This window comes from Falco peregrinus, chromosome 2 (assembly GCF_023634155.1).
Source record: "Falco peregrinus isolate bFalPer1 chromosome 2, bFalPer1.pri, whole genome shotgun sequence".
In the NCBI taxonomy this organism is placed as follows: Eukaryota; Metazoa; Chordata; class Aves; order Falconiformes; family Falconidae; genus Falco; species Falco peregrinus.
Genome location: NC_073722.1, coordinates 121,759,997 through 121,786,663, shown reverse-complemented (window position 1 = coordinate 121,786,663; position 26,667 = coordinate 121,759,997). Strand labels below are relative to the sequence as shown.

At 41.6% G+C, this 26,667-nt stretch overlaps 1 protein-coding gene across 2 annotated transcripts in view; it reads right to left on the bottom strand.

Moving 5' to 3' along the window:
* Positions 1-4,913: 4,913 nt before the first annotated feature.
* Positions 4,914-26,667, bottom strand: part of HLF (HLF transcription factor, PAR bZIP family member) — a 35,435-nt gene continuing 13,681 nt past the window's right edge. Inside the window, exons 3-4 of one of the 2 annotated variants that reach the window (XM_055794457.1) lie at positions 10,392-10,612; positions 4,914-7,320 (exon numbers count right to left, since the gene is read on the bottom strand). In XM_055794457.1, the coding sequence (XP_055650432.1) occupies positions 7,102-7,320; positions 10,392-10,612 (440 nt within the window). In that variant the 3' untranslated portion in view covers positions 4,914-7,101. The remainder of the gene's footprint in view (positions 7,321-10,391; positions 10,613-26,667) is intronic. The other variant, XM_055794458.1, reaches the window with a different exon arrangement.

Sequence of the window (26,667 nt, the reverse complement as noted above, 5' to 3'; positions counted from 1 at the left end):
GCATGATATATAGTGTATATCATAAAACCAGGCCTTCAGAGCAATAAAATCCATTTATATATTATTAAGCTATATTAATCAGTGAATTGTGATAAATATACTGTATGAAATATTATATTTTTATATATATGTATCTTTCCACAGGGAGAGTGCATGCAATACAGGCACGTGTGCACACATGCACACACGGCAGGGTCAAGGGTGTGTGCGTGCGTGTGTTTGTGCATTATAGCAAATCTATTTTGTGCCTAATATATAACATATATAACAAACCCAGACCTTTATATCAAAACAATGTATGTATGTTAAAAAAAAGATACAAAGTCATATTAAATGTTGCTAAATGTGCTATGAAAGTATAATTAATACAATTAATAGCTATAAAGTCATATTAGTCAAGTAAATGCTGTTTAATATGCTATATGAAAGTATAATGCTTGAATTTATATCTCTGCCTAGCTATGTGCGTATGCAGCTAAATGTGCATATACAAACACACAGAGATGAGAGCGGGTTAGAATGAATACACTTGGTATCTTACATGACATTTCTAAAAAACCCAAAGCTTCATAATAATAAAATCTACTTTCTATATTTTTTTAATACATACAAAAATGTAAAACTACTTTTAAAAATAAATCCAGCTAAATATAGTATGTGAAAATACAATTTTTAAACCTTTATCTAAGACACATTATTTTGTGCGTGTCTGTGATTGAGAGTATGTGGGAAAACAAAAAAAAAACCAACAATTTTTTTAAATAGATCTTTCACCCATGAGTGCATATGCCCTTGTGCATGCATTTGTATGGGAAGGGAGAACTCGTGCGCAACAGTTTTTCTGTGTCATTAAACCAGATTTTTGGTGCATTATATATACTATATATTTAAACCCAAAATAACTATTTTTAAACTAAAAAATTTTATTTAAACCCAGATAACTGTTTTTAGATGCATAGTCATATACAAATAATTTTTAAAAACTTACTAAAAATGTTACATGTCCTAGATGGAAATAAAATTATTATATTTCTACATGACTAGATAGACACAGAGACAGCGAGAGTGAGGTGTGTACACGCTCATGCATGTGCCTGTTATGACAAATAACATTTTGTGTTAATTAATAACATAATATTTTGTGCATAATACGTAATGTATATTAAAACGGTCTTTTTATAGCAATAAAATATACCATTATAGCTACATAAATATAAACGTAGATTATTAGATTCTGCTAAATAAACAGTAAAAAAATGTAATTGATTTTGTATATACAACAGTGTATATATATATATATATAATTGGGAGATTTAGCTGTACAGACACATGGATGTGTGTGAGAATGTGCATGCATATGCATATATTATGACATACCTTGTGCATAATACGTACCATTTATCATAAAAAGACCTTTATAACAATAAAATCTTTTTAACATATATCATAGAGCTATAGTCAAATATTAAATCATGATAAATATACCATATGAAATACAATTATTAAGTTTCTGTCTTTGTGGAGCTATGCCAAGAGCGTGCGCGAGAGACCCATGTGTGCACAAGTGTGTGTGTGGTTGGGTGCTACAGCAATTATGTTCTGTGCATAACATATATAGTAAAAATCAGACCTTTACGGCATTGCAATCTATGTATGTGTGTGTGTGTGTATATATATATATAGTCATACTAATAAAGTAAATGTTGTTACGTATGTGCTATGAAAGTGTAATTAGCCCTACAGAGAGCTGTATGTGCAGAGGCAGAGACACAGATGGGCACGTGTGTGTGTGTGTGTGTTAGAATGAATATGGTTTGTGTCTCATTAAAACCAGACTTTTAGATTGATAAAAATGTTTCTGTAAATATACATAAATAATTTATAGAATTATAAAAATATAACAATACTTTCAAAAATAAATTCTGCTATATGAAAATGCAATTTAAAAACATTTTTCTATAGATACTTTTAATATCTGTATGTGTACTAAAATATATCAGTTTATTTTTATATATTTTAGAGATAAAGCTAGGGAGTGTGTGCACACATACACAGGGTGGGGGGAGACTAAGCAAGAGTGAATGTGTTATTAAAATGTATTTTGTGCATAATATACACTATATATTAAAACACAGCCCTTTGTATGTGTCCGTATGTATGATGCTCTGTATCTAGCTGTGTGGCTACACACACAGGTAACAGTGAGCAAGAGATGAGTGCGTGTGCACGCACACACCTGTGAGTATATGTGGGTTTGCATGTGTGCACACACATGCGTGTGTTCTAACAAATAGACTTTCAGCATAATATATAGCATAGACATTAAAACCAGACCTTTGTATCAATGCCACCTATACCTACATATGTATATAGATACATACATGCACATAATTTAATGGCTAACTTGTATAAATAAAGTTAGTGCCAAGTTAGTTTGTTTCTCACTCGTACAAACTATGTGTCTAAAAGCATGTAGTATATGGTATCTGCTGTGTGGTCTATACAAAACTAAATATAATGGAGATTAAAATTAATGACTTATTTTCTATACTAAAATAAACAAAGTATTCCTTAATAAGCAGCATTTTTAGGCATGTATTACTGTATGTTCACACCTCATGATACATAGAATGTGTATGATGTGTATATATGTACATAATTACATGACGTAACAGAGCTTACAATGTAGCATTTTAGTGCTTAGTATATGTTACATATAATATTATTATTATATATAAGTAAAATAGTAAATGGCACTACATATAGTACAGTTAGATTTCATGTATTTCTGCGTTCGCTGTGGTTACACGCGGCTGCTCTCCCAGGCAGCCAGGCTGCTGGCAGCGCCCTGGGGGCAGCTGGGGGGGGGACGACGTTTGCCCCCCCCAGTTACCCCCCTGGGGGGACACAGCCCAGACTGGAGGCTGTGGGCACTCGCAGACCAGCGTATAGGGGAGAAAAATTAAATAAACCCTCCCAAAAGCCCTGAGCCCCGAGACACCAAAGCAAGCACACAAGTGAGAGAAGAAAAATTTAAAAGTTTATTAAACATTAAGAATAACAGACAAAAAAAAAAAAAAAAAGATTTGGGCTGAACAGCATACAGGATGCAATCCATTTAATGTCATACACTTAATTTGATCTTATTTGTTAAACTTGTTTTTAAACAGATGCTGTCTTGTGGTGTTGCCAGAAATACAATGGTTGATCACTTGTAAGTTTTAATACACTTTTTTTTTTTTCTTCACATAGGAAAAAAAGTCAACAAAATAAACTGCACATCTCTATTGTAAATTACATGCAAAAATAGTTTTAAAGCAGTAACTGGGGTTATTACAAACCCACAGAGGCAAGCTATTCAAAGGTTAGGTCCTTGGGCACGGCAGAGCTCCTCGCAGTTGCGGTTACAGCGCACGTCTGTGCTGGTCTGTGTAGGCACAACCTCGCTCAGGTGCCTGCCTTTCATTTCGAATTTCTTGCTTCTGTGGATTCAAGTCAGAACTTTATTTCCATGGTGCTAGGTTTAGTGGCTTTAGCACCGCTCAGAAAAAGAAAATAAGTAATCCTTTCCCCGCCTCCTCTGCCACGGGCTTTCCCACGGAGAGCCCCAAGGTGCTTGTATTCACAAATACAGCTCAAATTAAATTTCTTTTTAGAGGGTATTCTTTTTTAAAAAGAAAAAAAAAATCACTTCTAAGTTTCAGCAAAAACAAACAAAGACAAGCATTTTACCAATGCTTATGGTTTAATAGAGGTCAGTGAATTATTTAGACAAGCTATTAATTATTCTGCAAATATATATTTTTCTATTTTTATAAAATTACAATTTCATATACCTACAAGCTCCTTCGTGAGCAACACTGCCATCAGAGGTGAGATGAGCCCAGCTAAGCTGTCCCTGGGAATGGAAAATGAGCTAAACTTTTTAATTTTATTTTGGGGAGACAACCTGGTTTTTTTCCAAGTTTTAGCCCACATATTTTACCCCTTTCATTTTTATTTTTTTGGGGTGGTGGTGGTGGTGTGAGCTTTTCTGATGGCAAGTCCCCCAGGCTCCTCTGAAAGTCCTCGCTCCCCCAAGAGCGCAGCCGCCAGCCTGTGCTGCGCCAGCTGCCCCGGCCGCTGCTGGGGGCCCTTCCCGCCCCGTCCAGCACATTCCCGCTCCCTGAGCTGCGCACTGGCCCTCCCACCCACCTGCACGGCCGGACAGGGCAAGGTGGCACCGGAGCAGCTTTGGGACCACTGGACACGGTAGCAGCTGGAAACCCCTGTGCTATCCAGCCTACAAAAAATACCATCTCCCACCCCTTCCCTGCCCAAAAGAAACAAAGGAATTATCTGCAAATGTATTGATCTTTTTTTTTTCCAAGCTGCCTTTTACATTTTAAAGAAGGCTTTGTGGTCAGAATGCACCCTACCGCTGGTCTAGCTCATACGCACCAGCTGCTCTCATGCACGCCGTCCCTGCTGTGCAAGCGTCAGCCCGAGGACAATCAGCGTGAAGGTGACTACAAGCCGCTGCGATGTGCCACGTTGCTGCTAACGCTGTGCAGCAGCCGCTGGCCAAGGCCTGCCATGGTCACGCTTCTTCCAAAGGGGAACAAGAGTTAGAGTTTATTTTGCAGTGGCTACAGCAGATGCACTGACCTGGGCCGAGCACCGTCAGGCGCATTTCTCTACCCACGCATCCAGTGGCTCATACTGACCTTCAGAAAATAACTTACTAGGCTTTAAACTTTGCTGCAGCACATGGAAATTCCATTTGCTGAATAAATAGTCCACAGGCAAGTACTGCATGTTAAGGGATGCTGACAAGTCGGGCACGTTTGAGGAAAAATACTGGAAAAAAAATGCCATTGATGCGAGGGTATTTTTATGCTGAACAAAATGTTGAGTCCTTTGTAACAATCTCCTGAAGCATGAATAATGATTTAATGGAATGAACAACCTTTTTATTTGAAAATAATGTCAAAACACTGAGAAAACTGTGAGCAAGACATGTAGCACCATATTTTCCTCACATGTTAATAACCGTATGCAGTACGTACACCTGTATACATGAACAGAGCTATTTATTAAAAAAAATTCAGCTGGAAACAGATTCTAGCAGCAGCAGATTAGAAATGACTGGGTTTTGTGTGTTATGTATTATTTGTCTGCCTTTACAAAATATTGTATTGTCCAATCAATAATTGACTAAAATCCACGTTGTGCTTTGTCCCTGTTAAACAGTTTATATATGTGATTCTGATGGAAAATAATAGTCTCTCCTTTTCAGTAATACAGAACATCCTGGAAAGCTATATTACTTCCATTAAAATTTCATTTAAAGCACAGAACATGCCAGTGTGCCTGTGGTAGGCTTAAAATATTAAAGATTTAAAAAAAAAAACCCAAACAACCAACAACCAACAAACCCCTAAGCATTTCCTTTCTGTACAATAATGGAGAATATATATCTTTGCTATGTATTTTAAACATGGAATAGCTTTATCTTTTTGCTATATATATGTCTTTCAAAATACATTGTCAGTATTTGTACTTGAAAAATACTGTACAAAACGAACATACTATAATTATTCTGTATAAACTTTATACATTTTATAATATCTATCCTTTTGGTCTATAGTAAACACTTAGATTGATTGGATTAACCACAGTATATGACAACACCGTCCCCTTCTGAAATACACCAGTGTCTCTTACATTCATTTTTCAGAAGTCCACTTTATATTAGAACATACGTGTTCAAAAGCAAATAGTTTAAAACAACAGAGTTCAGAACCATCAGTTCATGTCACACTCAAAACAACAACCACTAGGAAAAATGGGCTTTGCAAACCAGTGACTTCTTCTAACTGAATAAAAGTGATTTTTTAAAACAGCAAGATATAATCCACAGAAAATATATTACAAAACATGGGAAAAAACAACTGAATTTAGGTATTTATTTAAGTTTTAATCACAAAATGGAACTTGAAGAAATGCGTAACTAACTGAAAACAGAAAAGCCCCTCTGATGTCAACATCGGATCTGATTTGATACTATTAATTTTGTTCTCGTTTCAACTAATTATCCTGCTTCTTATACATGCGCACCCTAGAGCAGGGATACAATTAGCATGCTCACGTTAATGTGTCTTTTTAACTTTTCGTTAAAGACATTAAAACTCCTGTTGGGTAGGGAAACCATCCTACGTCCACTAGGAACATCCGGGCAGCATGCGCGCTAGCGTACAATAGGATTATTGCTTCAGGTACAGACAGTGCAAAACACACACTCTGTGGTCTATCGATAGTACTCCTACCTACCTGGGGTCTGTGGAAATTAAAGGAATCTTAATAGCTATAGAGAAGCCATTATGGGATCTATAATGAGTATAGCTAACTCAGTCTAACAGCACTTTAAATCTGAAGACAATTATCACCAAAACTGAAAATACAACAAAAGCGATCTATAAATTAATATTTCTGCAGTGTAGTACTAAATTATTATTTGTGCACTTTATTAGCATGTTAACTTTTCTGATTAGACATACTTAAACAATAGCTTGTTACTCTCGAAAAAAACTTGAGATCTACTTTTTTTTCTTTTTTCTTTTTTTTTTTTTTCCTTTTTTTATAATTTATACTGGGATCTTTCCAAGTAAATCAGGAGGATGGAACTGGTTACAATAACATAAAAACCCTACTCTGAAGCAGCACTGAAAAAATATAATAAAAAGCTTACTATGGCGGTTCTCAACAGTCCAGGTAAAAATGTGGCACCCTTTGAAGAGGGTTTCGTAAAAATGGGAAGTGCTGAGATGCGTGCGCGCGCACACACATGCACACACACAAGCGCACACACACATATACAGACATGTGAACACACATGTGCACATATACGCAGGTACACACATACGCAAACAAAAAAAAATAACGTTAAGTCAGTTTTGTTTCTGCTTCTGGTAAAGTGCTGAAGACAGAAAGGTTGGTTTGGGTGTGGTGCTATCAAACAGGAAACACATTGTCCATCTAGTCAAATGCCAACCCGCAACAAAAAAAAAAAAAAAAAAAGAAAGAAAAAAGAAAAAAAAACCCACTTCCCCCCCCTTGAATTTACAGGGGGCCGTGTCGAGCTTCGTACTTTGCAAGGACGTTCTTGCATTTGCCCAGCTCTTTCCGTAGGTCGGCCACCTCCTGGCGGAGAGCCGAGTTCTCCTTCTCCAGAAAGGAGGCGCGGATGGCAATCTGGTTCTCCTTCAGCCGCCGGGCGTCCCTCGATCGCTTAGCAGCCATGTTGTTCTTTCTACGCCTTGCCCAGTATTTGTCATCCTGCTCATTAAACACAGGAAGAAACAAACAAGATATTAGATTTCAATAAACCCAGCAGCCACCAGGATGTGCTCTTAGCCGCAGCCTCCGGCCCGGGGGTGACTTCACTCGCATTCTGCTGGCCTGGCCCAGCGAGCCCTGACAATGCCAGGCGCTGCTGGGACAGAAGTTACAGACTTACATGGCATAATCCATCCAGAGCGCACAGATGCCTGCGTGTGTTTCCGTCAAAATGTTTACGCTAACCCCCTCATCGTCTTGACTGTGAATTCCTCCAAGGAAAACTGAAGCAATATTGCAGCGGCACAATTCATCTCCCATCTATGCTGACCTAGTTAGCATACCCACCTTCGCGCGTCATGACTCACTCGCTACCGGTTGCTGGAGCAGTACTAATTACCTCCTGTACGTCCCTGCTCATCTTTGCCAGCCAACACCTGGTTCACTCTTTTTGTTGGTATCACCCATTTCATCTCACCGTTCAGTTCTTTCTTCTGTTCAAAGCTCTTTCTCTACCGAGCCCCGAGGCGCTCCTGTTTGCACCCCAGTATAGCCAGTCACTGGAAGGGGATTCCTTGGCACAACGATGATGCTGCTTTGGTACCATCCGCAAAGAGATTAATACAATAGGCTTTGACCATGGAAAAAAAGCATTTGCCAGAAATAGATCCACTAACCTCTGAAGTTTCGTAAGCTAACACATTCCTAAAGCGTTATCCCTAAAGAATTGCCTCTAGGAGATCGCCTTACTGCATTGGTGCATCAAAGACTCTAATGACGACTTGATTTTACCTGATTTTTCCACTCTTCCAAGGAGGTGGCCTTCAGTGAAACGGCAGCTTAAACATTGCTTTGAAATGGAATTAAGTTCCAGAAATTTGGAACAACTCAGTAAATACAATGCGGGCAGAATCTCTCACGAAAAGTGAAATTCAGTCCCCCGCACAGTAAGAGTGATGTCGCCATTCAACCCTCAAAAAAAAAAATCAGGTAAAATCAAGTCAAGTCGCAGAGTTCAGCCTTCCCCTCCAAAGTCATCCCCCCGGTTTTGCGGGCTTGCATGTCCTTGCGTGGCTCTCTCGTTTCACCAAGCACGGTAGCACTGCCCCACATCCGCTACGGGGCACAGGGGCCATCTGCGCCTACGCGGCACTGAGCGCGCAAACGCCCCACCGCCCTGGGCCTTGCAGCACGCGGCATGCCAGGCCTAACGCTGCTGCTCTGCATCTTCTCCTGCTGCTTGCGTAAGGCAAAGGAAGGGCAAAACAACGGCTAGAAGTACCCTAGAACTGCTTTATATTAGTTTAGCTCAACAAGGTGTGCAGCAACGTTGATTTGGAGCCAACATATCTCTAAATTGCTCTTCACCTGTACTTAGATGGGACCTCCAAAAATCCTCTTAAAAACAAGCGTGCAGCAAAAAGCTATGACCCAAATCTTGTTTATAATTTCCCATCTCATTCCACTCCATAAAAATCAGCTTTAAATAATTTATTAGTGTGCCACCTAGGCTTCATCCCTCTTTATTTTAACAAATTGCTATGGCAAATCCTTTAATCCAGGCCTGAAAGAGGTAAGGCTGGCATTTCAAAATCACATGCAACCCAGAGACGATTGACTGGCCTAATCTGCTTACCATCCCCCAGAACTCCACAGCCGTTCCACATGCCAGGGCAGAAGCAGCACTTGGGTCAAGCGCTCTGAAATGAGTCAAGGGCAACTAGTGTGATTAACTCAGAGAAACGAGAGACCCTGAACTTCTAGTTCAGTCTTAGGCTGAAAACTTATGTGCCCCACTGCCGCATGCACGACACTGGTATTCTCCGCCTCAGCATGGAGCATCCAACAGCATCTTTGGCAAAAGTCTGCTTTTAGGATTCCTAGGAGATATCACAAAATGACAAATGGCCCACATTTCTGTATCAGACACCTCTCATCAGGCAGACCTCTCAGCACACCACGATGCCAACACAGCATCACTAGTAGTAAAATTTGCCCAGGTAAGTAACGGCACAGTACAGATAAAATCTTTCTAAATGAAAGCTGAGGATATTACAAAGTGACACCAACTACCACCTGAACACTACTGGAATTGTGATTTCTGTGCTTTTAGCTTGCACAACAGTATCCTTAGGGATACAGACAGCGGATAGCATCGGCTTCTTTCCCGAATGCTACGATCTGGTGTAAACACATGGCATTCCAGCCTCTTCACACGCGCAGCCAGGGATTCCCAGCTCCTCAGTCTGTGTTGGATGGCAGTAGCGACAGCAGAATGAAATTCTGCACTGTCCATATCTGATAAAAAAGATCATCTTGGAAATCATATATTGAGAACAGAATTTTGCAAATAATGACAATTTTCACAGTTGTTTGATAAGCTGAATCAGTTGATCAGTTTGTTCTGCTTTCCTCATGCTCTTTGCTCTTCACATCTCAAGCAGTGAGAGGCACAGACAAGGATGCTTGATCTTTTTAAATAATGTATGATTATTGTATTTTAAATACTGCATTAAAATGTATTTCTTGGGAGAATAATTACGTTGTTTTCCTATAACTAGTCTTGATTCTTTCACCTAGATTAGTAGCGTTTACTGCAGTGTTCCCATTCATTATTAAACAGAGCTAAAGAAACTTCCAAATAAAACATAATATACTTAATTCTAACATTATCAGGGACCTCCATGGACCCTGTCAGAGATGGATTCTTCCTTGAAGAATTCACAGTCTGTGCTGATGAGACAGAGAATGGAGGAAATGGAAACATGATCAGAGTGTTTCATAAGTGGGAAATATGGGACAAAGTAAGCCTGTCCAAGGTCACACAGGAAGTCTCTGGCATACAAAGGAAATGAATATCGATCTCATGAATTTCAACTGTTGCATAACTAATAAGGGACATCCTCCCCTCTGTCTTATTCAGAACCGTTAACAGTTTTATTCTACAACGAAGTCGTATTTAGTTTGGCAGATTTACCTTACATGAGAAAACAGATTCACGCTCCAAACCTGCACCTCACAGAGTAACGATCACACAGTCTGTACAAACAAGCTTGTCACCAGTTCCAATTTACCTTCAGGTCATCTGGAATGAAGACTTTACGAGCTTTCTTAATCATCGGCTGTGGTTTCAGTTCTTCTTCAGAGAATTTGCGCTTACGAGGGTCAAACATCTCCTGGCCAGGAATACTGGAAAGAGCAAGATCTGCAGGGTCAGGTTCATAGCCAACAGGAACTTGGATAGTCTCAGGATCAATGGGACTTGGTGTGTTTCGGTTTGCTGGCAAGATCTGACCTACAGAAATAAAGGTTAAATTCAGCTATGTTAGGGGGAAAAAAAAAAAAAAGTAAATAACATCACTGACCATGGATTTTAAAACATTTCTAAATACTTTACAAGCAGTAACTTTTTAAGCTTTCACTGTGAATTTGGTATCTACTCTTGCTAAATATTAGATTGTCCACTTTGTAGGGTGCACGTTCAGATTCAGACATATCCATGCCATTATTTTCAGAACTGGTTCCTAATTTTGGTTGCTAATTAAGATCACTGAATCCAACAACTTAGTTGCACAAGACTGTAGGCAGAAGACATGCTGCTCCAACCTGTGCCACTTCATTCAGATCACATCCTCAGGAACAAATCATAAGTACTGTCATTGAGCTCTGATTTATCTGCAGTCCTTCCCAGATTTCTCATACACAGATTTCTCCATATACACCTTTGAGGGTACGTTTAGCTTACAACCAATGGTGCAGTACTTGCAAAATTGTACTTTCTAGCTGTGCTGAAGTACTCCACAAAGGCCAGTACTATTTTCTATTAAATACTGTCAGTAATATTCTAAAAGACAGTGAAGGAAACTAGCAACACCAAAGGCTACAGTGACTACTTAGAGATGCTCTGCAAGAATGAAAGAATGCCACAATGCTCTTTTTATGGTATATAAAAGCTAATAAAAAGGAGTCTATCCCCAGAAAAGAATGATAACTGCCCCCTCCTTTTACTTTTTTAATTGTAGATATGGCCTTCAAGATTCTACAACATCAATTCAGGCACCATTCCCATTAAAAATCCAATTTAAAATCTCAACCAAAGGTTCCAAAAATAGGATCCTAAAGTCAGCTGCCTAAACATGGATATCACTCAGGGCAGAATTTTCAGAAGTTTTCACATCCCTCAGAAGTACAAGCCTTAGAGACTTCAGAGGGAGGACATCTGATTGAAGCAGATATTCTTTTATAATTTTGGCTATTAGCTAATTCACTTTGACTTTAGAGATATGACGCCTTTCATAATAACTACACAAACATCCTGTGACTGCATAATATTTCCTTATTTGTGCCCACATCTGCAATATTTAGGGTGTAAAATGGTAAACATTAAATGTCATTTCTAATTCGAAACCAAGGCCAGTATTAACAATGTCATTTTTATTTTAATACAGAAGATCAAAACAACAATATTGGAACTGCATAGAAAATGCACCAGGGACTTGCGCTGCACAAACCAGGCCTTGCTAACAGACAGCTTGTCTTTTGTAACTCCAGTTTTAAAATGGCACTGATAAAATCTGCTTCCAGGAAAGGCTAGTAAGGGCCCGGGAGAAGAGAAAAGGAGGATCAAAGTTATTAAAATATATACACATCTATGGGACGGTGAGCGAGAGGAAAGGATGCTGCTACCCGCACCGCACCAACCGTGCTTCCTCCTCTGCCTCCGGACCTGGCACACGGCTGCCAACACCCCGGTGCTGAAAACCTGACGTTTCCTGCTGTGCCCCGTTAATAAAATCAGAAACCACGGCCTGCCTGCCTGCTGGCCACAGGGGCAGCGGCAGGCCTGTAGGCAAGGCAAGGCAGGCAGGCGGGCAAGGCAAGGCATAGCATGGCATGGCAAGGCAAGAGGGCAAGGCAAAGCAAGGCAAGGCAGGCGGGCAAGGCAAGGCAAGGCAAGGCAGACAGGCGGACAAGTCAATGCAGACAGGCGGGCAAGGCAAGGCAGGAGGGCAAGGCAAGGCAGGAGGGCAAGGCAAGTCAACGCAGACAGGCGGGCAAGGCGGGCAGGCAGCAGCAGCCTCTCCCCGCGCTGCCCGCCCGGGGGCGCTCTCGCCTCGGCGAGCCGGCGGCGCGGGACGGGGGCGCGTTCCGCAGCCCAGGCCCCGCGTGCTCCCGCAAGCGCAGCGCGGAGGAGCCGCAGGGCGGGCGGGGCGGGCGGGGGGCGCCTGAGCGAGCCGGCGGGCAGCCCCCCCCTCCCCCTGCCCGGCCCGCAGCGCCCCCCCCCCCCCCCGCAGCCCCCTCCGCGCCCGCGCAGCTGCTGCGGAGATCCCAGCCGAGGAGCTGTTCCGAGCCAGCCCAACCGGCTCCGCGCTCGCGGCCCCGCGCAGCCCCGCTGTCAATGGATGGCTGATCTCATCTCAGATATACGGGCTGGCAGAAACTGGCTTATTTAAAGGATTAAACGCAGGAAAGCTTCCTGTGATGTGAGTGCACTTGCACCAGAGCAGCCAGGTATTTCTTTAGTGCAGACAAAATACAGACATATGCGCAGACAAATCTTGCAAATTCTGTAATACGGAATAATACGAAGCAGGACACTAGCTCTGAATACTTTTACAGTATTTCTGGTGAGTATGCAGGGTGTTTCTAAAAGCCAACCGGATTGTGAAATCTGCCCCAGCTTCCTAATTGCCCTACACAGAAGAGCCTGTATTTAAATATTGCTGAAGTTCTAAATACACAGTATCAGTTTACATATTATCATTTACCTACAATGTGCCATATTACACAATTACATGAGCTTCGTAATCATCAGCCTCAAGAAAAATCTCTCTTAACAAGGAAATGGCAAAAATGCCATTTTTAAACATGGGAAACCAAGGTACTGTATTGCATTTTACCCTTGCAATAGCAAAAAAAGGGAAGAGCAACATGTCTTCGACATGATCAGGGAGAAGAACCTACAGCCATCAGCATCCTGCCTCGCTCCCTGCGTGCACACACTTCACCCCCCCGGCCTAAGAAGCTCTCAGTACTAAAGACCCTGTCCTTCAGCAAACAGAAGATGCTCCAGGCGCCAACGCGAAGCTCGTTCAAGGTGAATGCTATGCACTAACACAAAGCCTGAAAAATCATGCACACAGCTAAACGTTATCAACCTAAGCCCAGAGACTGCTGCCTGTAAGTTACTCCTAGGCTGGCACTGCACGCGCACCTCTAACATCTATGCGGGCTGACTCCCCGTTCTGTCACGCTCCTGCAAACGATCAGTAACTCCACTGAGAACGACAGAGTTAATAAGGGTGTCTAAAACCCCAGGCAGAAAAACCAGAACTTCCTTGACCAGTGTTTTACATTAGGCAACTCCTGGCACTTGGTATCTTTGTCTTTATTCTGTCAAGTTTTGCCAATAATACAAGCCAGGAACCTGTCTTCATTAGTTTACTGGCTAATGGCCATTACATCTATGTGCCGCTGGAACTGGTCATAACCCAAGACGACAGCGTGGGCTGCGCTGGACTTGGCACTGATATTCCTGCAGGAGTACAGTACGTGGCCTCATGTTACATCGCTCTTCAAGCTCCTCTCCCTGTGTGCGCATGGCACTTTAGCTGTGCATCCTTCTGCCAAATTTGTTCAGGGTGTTATTTTTATGCACTAAATTCCTCGCAATCAGAGGTAGGTCAAATAAGCACAGCAATCTGCACGTCATGTGCCCAGCAGCCGACTAATCCTCACATCAGCAAGCTTCACAGCTGTCACAACATCCAGAGAAAGAGCTGGTCTGAGGCTGTAATGCACAAGGAATCAGCCAAGGAGCAAGCCTACAACACCAGCCGCCAAGGCCAGGCGAAGGTACAGCACCTCACTGCTCAGCATCAGGAGCCAGGTGCCTTTGTTGCCAGTCTCTGTATTATTTAACCACCGTGCTCACAACAGCGGCCAAATTTTCACTGCAGTGAAGTGGCTGGACTGTTTAATGTGCTTAGCTTTGTTCTCAATGGGGGCTGACGATTGCCAAGTGTTTTGGAAAGAACTTAGCCCCTCTATTTAAGTTGCTGAAACAAGAGCTCTTCGAGCATTAAGCTCTTTTGGAAATCCAGCTGCAGAACTCCACGGTGGTGGTGGATGCAAGCTGGGAACAATGGTTAATGGAAACTTCCCCTCATACCACCCTAGTGATGTGTCTCAACCATGGCCTGGAGAGACCGCAACTATGTCAACACTGGCCTTTTGTCTGGAGACCTTCCCACTTGTAGAGTTCCACTCAAGCAACACCGAGTATGCCAGGACAGCCACAGCTCCAGGTGTCTCCTGGCAAAAGAATCAGCAAGTTTGACAACTCCAGCAGTTACGGCTGCCCCAGCATCTTGCTGTCGCTAACGCTCTTGGTGTTGCTCTGGCAGATATTAGCAACAGCGGAAAATTTTGCAGAAAGGAGGACATGAAAGAAAGTTGGCTGTTCTAACCCTTTCAGTCCTCCTCCTCCCAGCTGAGACTGCCAGTGAGGAAGTCCAGCGTAATGGCAATATTTTCAGTGTGGTTCCTTGTTCAAAGAGAAATGGACTGAAGCCATTCACTTGTGTCATCTAGGTCACCGAACTGCTGGTAAAAAACCAAAAAGCAGCTTTTAATTGCTTGCAATAACTAAAATTCACAATTCAAAAGTATAGTAGCATTTTTATGTACCTACAAAACCAAAATGCTGATCTGGTATCATGGGGAGCTCAATCACTGTATCCTGACTCTTAATTTCCCCCATTTGAAACATCCCACCTACCAGCTGTGCCCAGGAGAGTTAAGACGGAAATAGCCTCTTCAACTGCACCACTGCTTGACAGGCTTCTTATTTGTATTGCAAGAGTTCCCCAGTAAATTATGTGGAACTCAATTTTGAATCATTCAACTCCCATAGAAATGTGCCTGATTTTTCAGAAAATCTCCCTTCTTGCAGCCCTTCCACACTTTTCATCAGCTCAACAGCTGGCTGGAGAACAGTAACGAGAAAAAGAAAAGGGAGTGGAAATGTTCTAATCAAAATATTTTCCCCTATTTTTTTATGTGTGTGTCTGGGAGGGAAAGAAGACAGGAGTTTCTTCTTCAATTTATTAGCAGCCCAGAGATAAAATACATGTTTGCTAATCATTTTTCTTTATATAAGCCAAAGGCACTCTGGGTACGTCAGTCAAGACTATACAGTACAGCAGTTAAATTGACAGATAATCCTCACCCAGAGCTGCTCCGGAGAACCCCACTGCTCTGCTGATATGTCTTCCAAATCGCCTATCTGCTTGGCAGCTGGCCAGCTATTTGGGATAGCTCTCTTACTCCAAATCACAGCCTGTCCCAGGCTAATCTGTCATCTATTTCTGCATTAACTCCTTCAGCCTCTAGGAAAAGTTATCTCACTGCAGAACACAAGGCAGCAGGCAGGAACTGAGAGAGGCAAAAAATCCCCGCAGGCTGCAAAGCAAAAGGAGTATTCTGCAGGTCAAGACTTATCTAAGGACAGTATCTTGTCAGGCTGTAATTCCTCACAGTATTGTAAGCAACATTTTATCTTCCTATCTAATTTCCCTACTATCAGGATTTTAGTGTCTTCCCAAAACCGAAATATTTACATGGATAGTAAGATCATCATCTAGACGAGCACTGAAGGGAGCAAGGAGCCACGCTGAATGATCTTCCAGCCCTTCCACATGGCAGGACAAAACTAACCACTCTGCCTGGGGACGAAGATGACACTTCACCTCTGGGTGTATTTATGTAAGCCATTATTAGAGGAGCTTTATTTTCTTCCGAAGCAACAGGAGATTAGTGTATTTTGCCCAGTGCTCCAACCTGGCACAGACATTCTTCTGTTTCTTATCTTACACAAACTTGATTCTGCCGAACACGGGGTGGCTGCAAACACTTCCTGCGGAAAGAAGGATCTTAATCCAATGCAACACAACATATTCGCTGCTGTTAACACACACTAAAACACTGGCACATAAAAGTGTTTTTAAAATGTGTACTTTTTAAAGATATCAGCATTGTTTACAAACCTTGTGCATTTAATTATGAAAGAATTGTCATTTCCCCTCTCAGCATTGTGTGCCTCCCGCTCTGGGCCTCTACAGTATTATTACAGGCAGGACTGGTAGCCTTATTAAGATTGCCTGACACTTCCCATTAGAGGATGCTGTCTTCAGTTCCTTAGACCTTTGCCAGATTTCAACCATTCTGTTTGGATTTCTGTGTGCCAATTATGTTTCTGCCAAAATGGCTCTACAGTTTCCCGAAAAAGGTTCAGCAAAAATACTTTGTTTTCAACCTGTTAAAAATTTCTGGCAAACTTCTCACTGAACTGTGCTAATGGCCTGTGCATGGGAAGAGAGGGCAGCTCCTGGAGCAATGTTCCTTCCCTTTCGTTTGCCTTCTTAAAATCTACTGTGTGCATGCTAAGGCTGGGTGAGAAAGGGGCAATTTCAGTACATGATTAGGACTCAAAGCTGAGAAGGGGGCAAGAAGGTGACAATGAGGGAGACTGGTAGCCGAAGAGGAGAGGGGGTGAGCCTGGAAGAGGAAGGTTGCTTCAGCTAAGGCTGGGATGAATGCATTCCGTAGAAGAGCATCGTTGAAGGGAAGCAGGCAGGAATGTGCCTGTGCTGATGGTACATACGCAGCTCCAAATTCCCAAGACCCACAGATCCTCTTCTATCAGTAACCAGTGAAGTGCACTGGCAAAGTGCCCTGTCCCCCTTCAGCTTCTTACAGGGAGAGTAAGTTGTCATCCTCTGCTCAGTCCAAGCAGCAGGATGCTGTGGGGTACTGTCAGGTCCGTTCCTACTCATTTCCAATGTGTAGGGCTGGCACATGAGATAATCTAGGCTGTCTTTGCAATTTGTTTTCAAAATTAAATGCAAGAGTAGTTTTAAAAAGCACAGTCATGGTTGCAACAACCTTTGAAGTTTCGATCACGTATTTTTTTTTCCAGATCCTTTCCTCATTCAGGAGTCACTTGTTTCACCCATTCTGATTTATCCTAATGGAGCCATTCATTATTTGCCACTAATTATTCAAACCTCCTGTAAAGACATGATTAGCAACTTTTCAGGAGTACTCTCCAGCACTGACAACTACTGCATCTGCATACTTCACAGAAATGATTTTTTTCCCCACGAGACCCCCATGAAAGAAGGGGCAGCACCTTCCCTTTGCAGAGGAAGGACAAAGTACAGACATTTTACATCACAAGTAGGCAGCCAGCTTCTCAGGCTAGCTGACACAGGCATCTGCATTTCAAATCAACTCTCACCAACTTCTGCTGCAGGTTGGGGGCTGTACACCAACAGAAGTGAGGGCCACCCAAGGTATCAAACTGGGCTCCTCACAAAAAAGAAAGCAAACACACAGTGTGACAAGCTCTTATAATCAAATGACTTGCTCAGAACTCTGCTGAAGCTTCGTGGCAAAATCCAGTCTCTCTCTACACAGTTCTAGTCCTTCCTGCCAGATTTTCCCTTCTCCTCCCGCCATTCCCGCATCCTCTCACATCTGCAGTAAATGAGGTCAAGATCCTACAGACAACTGCTTCCTTCCTGATACAGCCCTGATTCAACGCAGAGCTGGTCTGACCTCTGCATACAAAAAGGGAAAACGGGAAAAAAAAGAGGATATAATGTAATTAAAGCCTGCATCTCCAAGCAGACAAGGTAGAGGGGGGTTGCTAGCTGAAGCTGCACATGTGGCCGAGTGTTTGCAGGCTTTTGAGGGCTTGACTTGGAACTCCTGCATGTGGTTAGCATAACAACGTGCATGTAATAGGCTACGCCTTTTGTGCCAGTAACATTTTGCCCTTCAAAAGTAATAAACAAACAAATACGAGGCACCACCAGGTAAAATTTTCCACAACATCTACCGGACTTAAGGCACCGCTCTCCTGTAAGATCCAGACTCTGAAAACCTTAGCCCATCTTTAGCGTGTGTGAAGGCAGCACTTAGCTCTGTGAGGCCCCATTTATGAAAGCTACCAGGAAATCAACCTTCTATTTGCTCCCAAACCAGCCCCTGCAAGATGTCTGAAAGCAGTTGTTCCTATTCTGAACATTTCCCTTGCAGAAGTGCTACACACAGAAACAGAGGGTTTGATCCAGCTCCCAGGATACTGAACAGGGATTTTCAAATTCTTGAAAAGCATGAAATCCACAGCCCTCCTAAATGCCTTTTTGATTTTTTGTAGGGTGCTGCTTTCCTTACAAAGATAGGCCAAGATGGCATTCAGTGGCAACAGGGCCTGAAATGAAACTGTAGGGAAGAACATTCAGACATGTATTTAATTTTGACTTACGCCTGGCTTAGAAGCACGTTTCAATTCAAGATGCTGATATTCTCTGGTGCATTGGAGCTTCGTGACATCCTTTGGCACATCTCTGTATATTCTTGTTAACTAGCAATTCACATATTGCTTCCTCAAAAAGTACAATTCTTTCTTTTCTTAAAGGGAAGGTTCCAGAGAAGGATGGGAATTGTTAACTTGTTCTGAAGGAGACGGAAAGATCCATTTTCCTTTTCTTGGACAATTACACACCCAGCTTTATAAACCAATCTCAAACAGTAGATTTTAGATATCAACCCTGCTTTAGATAACAGCCTTGTATGGCATCCATAAATGTGCCCTCACATGGAATACCACTCAAAACAAAGACAACGCCTGTCCTCAAGATGCGTTCACGCCACTGCCAACGTGCCCTGCAAGACTCCAGACCAAGTAAGTTCCTCTCACATTGTTCTATTTATTTAGCTAATGAACATCCAGGACAGCACGCTCTCAGTCAGTAAACAGGTCTTGCAAAAAGCCATCGTGTAATCCTGAAAGCATATGCCACCCGTGACTCATGTATCTATTACCTAGTTCTGGTACCCAAGCCTGTCTTGCTTGGGTGTGTTATCAAAACACAGTCAAGTGAGATTTCAAATGGCATGGAATAGCCACGTGAAACAGGTACATTGCCTTTAACTCCCAATCAGTAGCTAATGGCAAGCCTGAGCCACAGACAGCAGATGCTATCAGCCGCTCTCTGAATATATGCCTTAAGAAAACGTGGTCACTGGGCAGAGTTACAGGAACTTGCAAATCTTGTCTTCTCTTTTGATCTGTTCTGTACAGACAAATCTGAACTATCCATTGCAGCAGCTTTTTTCGCTTTTTTACATTTTTTGTTCACTAAAACAAAGTACACTATGTGACCAAATTAAACTGATGCTTTATAGAGGGCGATTTGTATAAAATAATCCCATTTTAAGACGTAAAGATGCTGGAATGGGGACACACTGTTCTCATAACCTTCTAAGTAAGACTTCGTGTATTTCCTTTTCTCTCTGCCTTCAATTAGGACCCTCTAACATGTTTTGGAAAAAAACCCACAAACAAAACAAAACAGCAAAACCCGAAAATTCGGTTTGTTATAGCCCAGTAACTGCAGAGGTCTAATTTGCTTTTACGTAGTAGTTTCATTCCGAGTGAGCACACACAAAGAAAGCACAAGGGTCTGTGGTTGTGTGTGGTTCTATCTTTTTCTCTGTTGATACATTTACCTTCATTTATGAAGTATACAAATGCATCAGTCTCAGGCAGTGTGAAAAGCGCTTCAGAGGAGGAAGGGAACACGAAACCACAGCTAAGGGAAAATTCCAGGAGAACAGACTGTTGTTGCCTATGGATGTTACCCGTGTGCCCGTAACTACTTCATAGCTGCTGCGTAATACAGGTTTTTGTGGCACATCAGACACAGACAAAACCAAGGAACTTCAAAAAGCAAGTCTGATTAAAAGAAATGACAACACTGAACACTGGGCAAGACATTGTCTTATAAATTAGCTCCTAAATGTGAGAGTCGTCTAGCACCAGAAAATGGCAAGAAACTACTATACTGAGGAGTCTCAAAAAACAAAACTAATGCTCGCAGAGACTTCTGCATCTAAGAACAGCAGTCACAGTTCTATAGAAAGATGAAGCAAGCAAAAAATCTCAGGGAAAACAGGACCAGAGAAAGCAACATATACCAAAATCTTTATATTTTTATCTTTTAAAAACACTAGCAGTGGAAAAGGTTGATGATGGAACATTTCTTGAAGAAATGCTGGAATCCTAATACTTATTTTCCTTCTTTGTGACCTCCTCTGCAAACTGTCCATAGCCCTGAACTAAGACTCCGAACACACTAAGTATGCATGTTCTGAATACAAGAGATATGCAGAACCTGTGAAGATTTTGAACTACGGCACAAATGAAATGAAAATTCCCCAAGACACAAAAGTCAAAGCTCCTTCCATCTACTGAGCAGTGCATTTATTGTGATGCCTTCAGGAGGCATCTCAGCAAAACAGATCAGTGAAATTTAATTTTGCTGCCATCTGAGACTACCATTTCTTTCAAACTCTTTTCCCCCAATTTTCAAGCAATAGAGATCTTACTTTTGCTATCATACACATTATAGCTCTCCATTGCCAATCAAAGATAAAAATAATATCAATAAATTAAGTCAATGTATTAAAGAAAATCAATATATTACAAATATTTTTTAGTGTAACCTTGAGGCCAACATCAAATGGTAAATCACTACTCAATTCACTGCACATGGGAGCTTAAGCATACATGCCTGCATTTCATAAATATACATGAACATAGAGGGCCCTGTTCCCTGAAAATTATCATTAAGAAAAGTGCAAGCCAATAGCACCCTTATTTACAGTAACCATATTTTTAATAGCCTTTTTCTACCAGTAACCATAGTTGCAAATTTCAAAATTAGTTGCCAATCTGGACATACCAAAGAACTTTCATAGAACATCATAACACTGAAACATTTCTTTAACAGAGACCCTTCTAACCCTTTGAATACACTAATTTTTGCAGAAGTCCCTGCCCATCTGGGAACAAAGCGCTCTGCCTGCTGCGCTGCACTCGGCCCTTCCTAGTGGCCAGACAACCAGCTCAACACCAACCCGATTAAAATTAAAAATAACATGTGTTTCTACTTTCATATGCAATGTATCACTGGTATGGAACACCACCATTTCAGGTTTAATTTGAGGGGGGGAAGTGCCAATGTACTTCGCTGTGACACCTCCAGTCTCTACAATACTTAACAATTTATATTAAATATAACCGTGCTTTACTAAAAGCTGATATCCAAGGAAGTCTGCCTTCCTTTTACAATGGTGGTCAACCCATTCTCTATACGGTATACCTGTGAGACTGCATAGGCCTTATAATACATTGTTGTCCAAGGCTTTTGAGAGGATTTGAGGGGGGGGACAGGACACGACACAATCCTTCATGTTATTTCCCTCTTATTCACCGGGTCGCCTGGAGGCAAAGACACTGCAGGCTTCACCCGCTCCTGCAGAACTCCCGCTACATGCCCCTGCTGAATACAGGATCCAGTCTGCAGGAGTTGGCCATGCAGAAGAAGGTCTATCTGTGCCCAGATGAAAGGAGAAACACTGGAGAATTGGAATGCACTGCAAGCTGAGCGCAGCAACAACTCACAGGCTTGGAAAATTATGTGGGCTTTACCTTTTACACTCCCGTTAACTCTGATTTTCATGAAGTAGGTGGTGTTGCTACAGCAACTGTCGTATCACATCATTTCTGCTGTCTCTGTCACAGAGATCATCTTATTTTATCTTAAACTCAGATATGCAGCTTTTCTTCTATTCTAAAGCACTCTATATTGCAGATATAAAAAATTACACAAAATACAGCTGTGACATATAAACGATATTTTTTAAAAATGTAGCAAAGCTTACAGAACATTTTTATTTGTTCTCCTTTTATCAATGTAGAAGGAATAAAGAAAATGGCACTGACCAGATTTATAGTGCTCCAGTTTCAGAAATAAATTAAGAGCTGGTCTCATGATAAAGATGCTTTGTTCCACCTTTAATGTGTTTTTCCTACAGAAGCTAACCCAGTGTTCTGGTGCATCTCACCAGAAGTAACTCATCTATTCACAGGTGAAAACATCTTGCTTCCTCATGCCCAGGCCATTTATGTACACACATACCACACAATTCACACCCAGCTTAGACGATGCTGCCTATCCACCGCACACAACATGCTGTTCAACTCATGTACCTCACCCGCTTAACCTGCAGCTTAGAAGAAGCACCTACCGAAGCAGAAGCCTCAACCCATCTTCACCTGTTTCAGGAGGTTCGTTCTAGCTGCTAGGGATGAGGTGACCACCTGGCTTTGCAGCTCCCTTGCTCGGTAACCTGAGAAATTTGCTCTACCTCCTCTGCCTCCATTTTGCTGCCTGGATAAGGTCTTTGAGGACTCACTGCACAAGCAAAACCTCAATAAAATCCTGACGATGGAAAGGCTCCATTAAATTTTAGTTATTAACATGCATTCCAACTCGTGCACTCACAGATCCTCCTTTACAAAAATAAAAAAAACAATGTGGAACAATAGTAAATATTCAGTTACACCCTCAGGCTGCTCAGGAAATGAAAGCAAGCCCTATCTACAGTCAAAGGTTACTGCACAGACCACTCAGCTGCTAGCACAGCTGAGACCACCAGATCAAGCTCTGCCACAGCCTAAGCTGGTGAGCATTTATACCTGCTTCTTGGCAAGTCACTTTCAAAACGATCAGCACAATTCACCAAATTACACTTCACTTCTACCAGACAGGTCCTGGGCAGATGGAAATGTGCCTGCGGGGATCTAACCTGTGGGCAAGAACTGCATCTTGTGTACCTGGTTAAAGGCTGTGCACACAATTAAGATACAAAACGGCCTTTCAGTTCTTTCAATTACCTCACAAGGTTCATTTCAGTGCCCCAGTACTTGACAGCTATTCTTCAGCTCAGTTTCCTAGAGAAATGAGTTTTGTGCAATAGAGCTATGCACATGTCTGTCTAGCCTCCTTCCAACAACTTCTGAAACCGTTGGCCAATTTCAAACAAATTTGGCAGACAGATATCCACATGTACTACTAACAAGCTTTGTGAAAACAACGTAAATGAAAGAAGCTCTTAACTCCCTGGCTGAAGGAAGACTGCAGGTGCCTCATTACACATCAGAAAACCCATGGAGATTTTGCTGCTCACGGAAATAATTTGTTGGGCAGGTAGTAGGAAGGAAAAAAGAAAAGTATTCACCAAGTTATTATTCGTTATGGCAGTCAGGAAAGTCACTTAATCCTCTTGTTCTCTACTGGAACTGAGAATATCTTTTCGCCTTATCTGACCCACTCATTTACTATTTTCAGTAATCACAAGCAAAATTATTTGACAACTGCACTGTCACTTGACAATCTCTCTGAATTCCACACAGACACATCTGGTATTGATAGCCATTAAAACAGTCATGCACATGCCCTGTCTTAAAAAATCAATGTAGAAGACAATCAGATGTGGACAACTCAGCTGTCTGGTATCATCTGAGCATTTATTTACTCTTATACTATGTAGTGAAAACCAAAGCTCTACTAGAAAGAGCTTTTTTATATTATCCACAGCACTTATTACACAAGCAATTTAAGTCTTCCAACCAAGACACAGCAGGAGTGTTTGGGAATCAACAAATTTGCTCTGGCAGCAATGAAACATTCATTACTGGGTTTGGAGTAGGGAGGGGTTTGGTTGGAGGGAGGATTTTTTTTTTTTTTTTTTAAGATTTTGTTAAAATGCAAGACAAAAAAGCTAGGTGAGGGATGCTGGGTAGGACTCGTAGCTCAGAATCAGAGTGCTCTAGATTTATGCTGGAAACTGCATATATCAACCCACTTGAGGGATGCAAACACTGTGTTAGTGTCTAAGATCAGAGGTCCATTCTAACCCTTTTCTTTCTTACTCTCACTGCTGTGATTTCAATGTTACGAACATCCACAATTACCAAAGCTTGGGGAAGAATGGGTTAAACTTAGCAAAGGAAAAACAAGCAAGAGAAACACCTTTCCTCTTTCTGCTTAACTGGATAATTGGTTAGCAGGAACCTGCTTGATGAGTTACAGCATCTCCTAGAGATCAAGCAATGCTGCTTCTGAACTGTATAAACATCTTTAAGCCAACCAACAGGGTACCCCTCACTAAGGTCGTTTTTTTGACAACTAAAATTTCCAGAAGGCAATGAAGCAGTTTGTATACCAAAGATCCATCCAAACCTGGTAAGAGCAGGGAACTGAACGATTTTAAGCAAAATATTTTATAGATGTCACATACATAAAACTGTCTTATGGTCAGAATAAATAAAGTGATTAAAAAAACATGTTTAAGTGAATGACAAAAGACTAAATCATTCCACTGCAGCAGGGCAAGCATAACAGTTCAAATGAAAAAATACCAGGTTCTGCCCCAGTAATTTAAGGGGCTAAGAAAATTCTAGTCCTGACGGTTCATGTGACAAATCAAAGGGCTTCACTAGATCTGTACAATCCTCTGGGCTTATTACTTGATGCCATTTATCTATAATGCAAAGATTTTACTCAAGTAATTAGTGATTTTGAGTCCAGCTGGCTAAAAAGCAAGTACATAAGGGTTGAGTTTCACATAGGGATTATCTTGTCCTGTATCAGATGTGTGCGGAGGCACGTGAGGGTAAAAAAAAAAAAAAAAAAAAAAAAGAAAAAAAAAGAGAGAGAGAAATCCTGATAATATATAAGTTCAAACCAGTCACAACTGTACAACTGCATAATCACCAAAGCAGCACCTACAGCAATCAGTGCAAAATACTGGAAGAGATCTACTTAGCACTGTCCATATTATTGTCTTCATTTCTATTTATTCACCTTGATGTTTCAATTAACTAAAGACTGCAGCTGATAAATAGACATTTATACATGCTGAGTTTTAACATCAAGAACCAAGCTCTCCCCTCCTGAAGCTCTGCCAGCGGACATCAGCCAAAAATTGCACCACAGGAGCCTTTTTTTTCTCCCAGGTTCTCTTCCCTCTGACGATGCCGGCAAGACTAACAGGCAGCAACTGTAAATTTATATCCAAAAGAACAAAGTACCAATTTGGGAAAAAGTATTTCAGCTTTTGCCAGTATTGATCTGCTTAGAGACAGCTCAAAGCGTCTGATAAAGTCACCATAAAACCAGACTGCCAGGCTCAGTACTGTCCATGTAAAACACACCAACCAATCCACACACACTTCAAGAGGGATGTCCCTTCATAAAGTAAGAAGAACTGCTCCTCAAACCCTACTGCTTGTGATCATGTTTTGTACACCCTCCCCAAGTGCTACATCTTTTTGTACTATTTTTTCATAGAAGGGTGCCCTCAGAGATGTTGGGGTTTCAAACCCAGAGCCAACTTTCCAAAACACGCTGTATTTTGAAAAGCCCATTTTGTTTCACAGAGAAATAAATGAGTTTGCATCATAAAGCCTTTATCCCCACAAAACCAAAGTCTCCCATACAGTTTAAAAATCAAATCCAGCTTTATTTTCCTGCATGAGTCAGGCTCCATGCAAACAGCTTCAGAGGAAGGCAGACTTGGGGTGGAGAATAGAACTGAAGAAAGAAATCCAGAGAGGGATACTTGTTCTTCTAACAGCACACTCCTGTTTTCCCCAAGACATCTGCTAATATTTTCATTTTAAAACTAGAGGAAAGCCACCCCCTTCCCCCCAAAAAACAAGTTTTAAGTATTATAAAGACACACAAGGACACACTTTATTATTTCAACAATTATTGCTATTTTCAGAGCTCCGGCACAGCTACTTCCTTCCATAATTGGACTTCAATCAAACCCCAGTGAAGCTTTTGATCTTGGAAAGAGTAACAACATAGCTCTGTTATCGGCGCATAGGGGGCAAAGAGTAGGACATCCAGAATTTTTCAATAAAAGAAAGTTAATTGCTTTGACTTGTATTTATCAAAGGTCATGGCTACACGTTCTGAGTGCACATACATAACGGTGCACACTGAGAAATCTTGTATTGACTGGCCAAAGTAAGTGTTGGGATTATACTATGTGTGCATTAAAAAAAAAAAAAAAAAAGAAGAAAAAAAGCAGCAAAACAATGCTAGATTACTATCCAAATATACCCCAGTGGATGTCCTGCCAAATAGCAAATATGTGGCTGTAAGCTCCAAACTGAAATAAAAGCTTGGCCAGAAGCCCAGAGCTTCACTGTATTTTGCTCAGCTAGCCATAGTCTGGCAGAACAGAGTGAACACATTCTCAGACACGTGACAGAGCAGCCCATCGGGCCAAGCTGATTTCCTTGTGTTGGTTAAATGTGATCTTCAGACTGTACACACCAGTGGCTTTGGGAAAACGTGAGAAAGTGGGAAACAACAAGCCATGGGCTATAAACTGAAGGGCAGCAAAAAAAATTACTTAAGG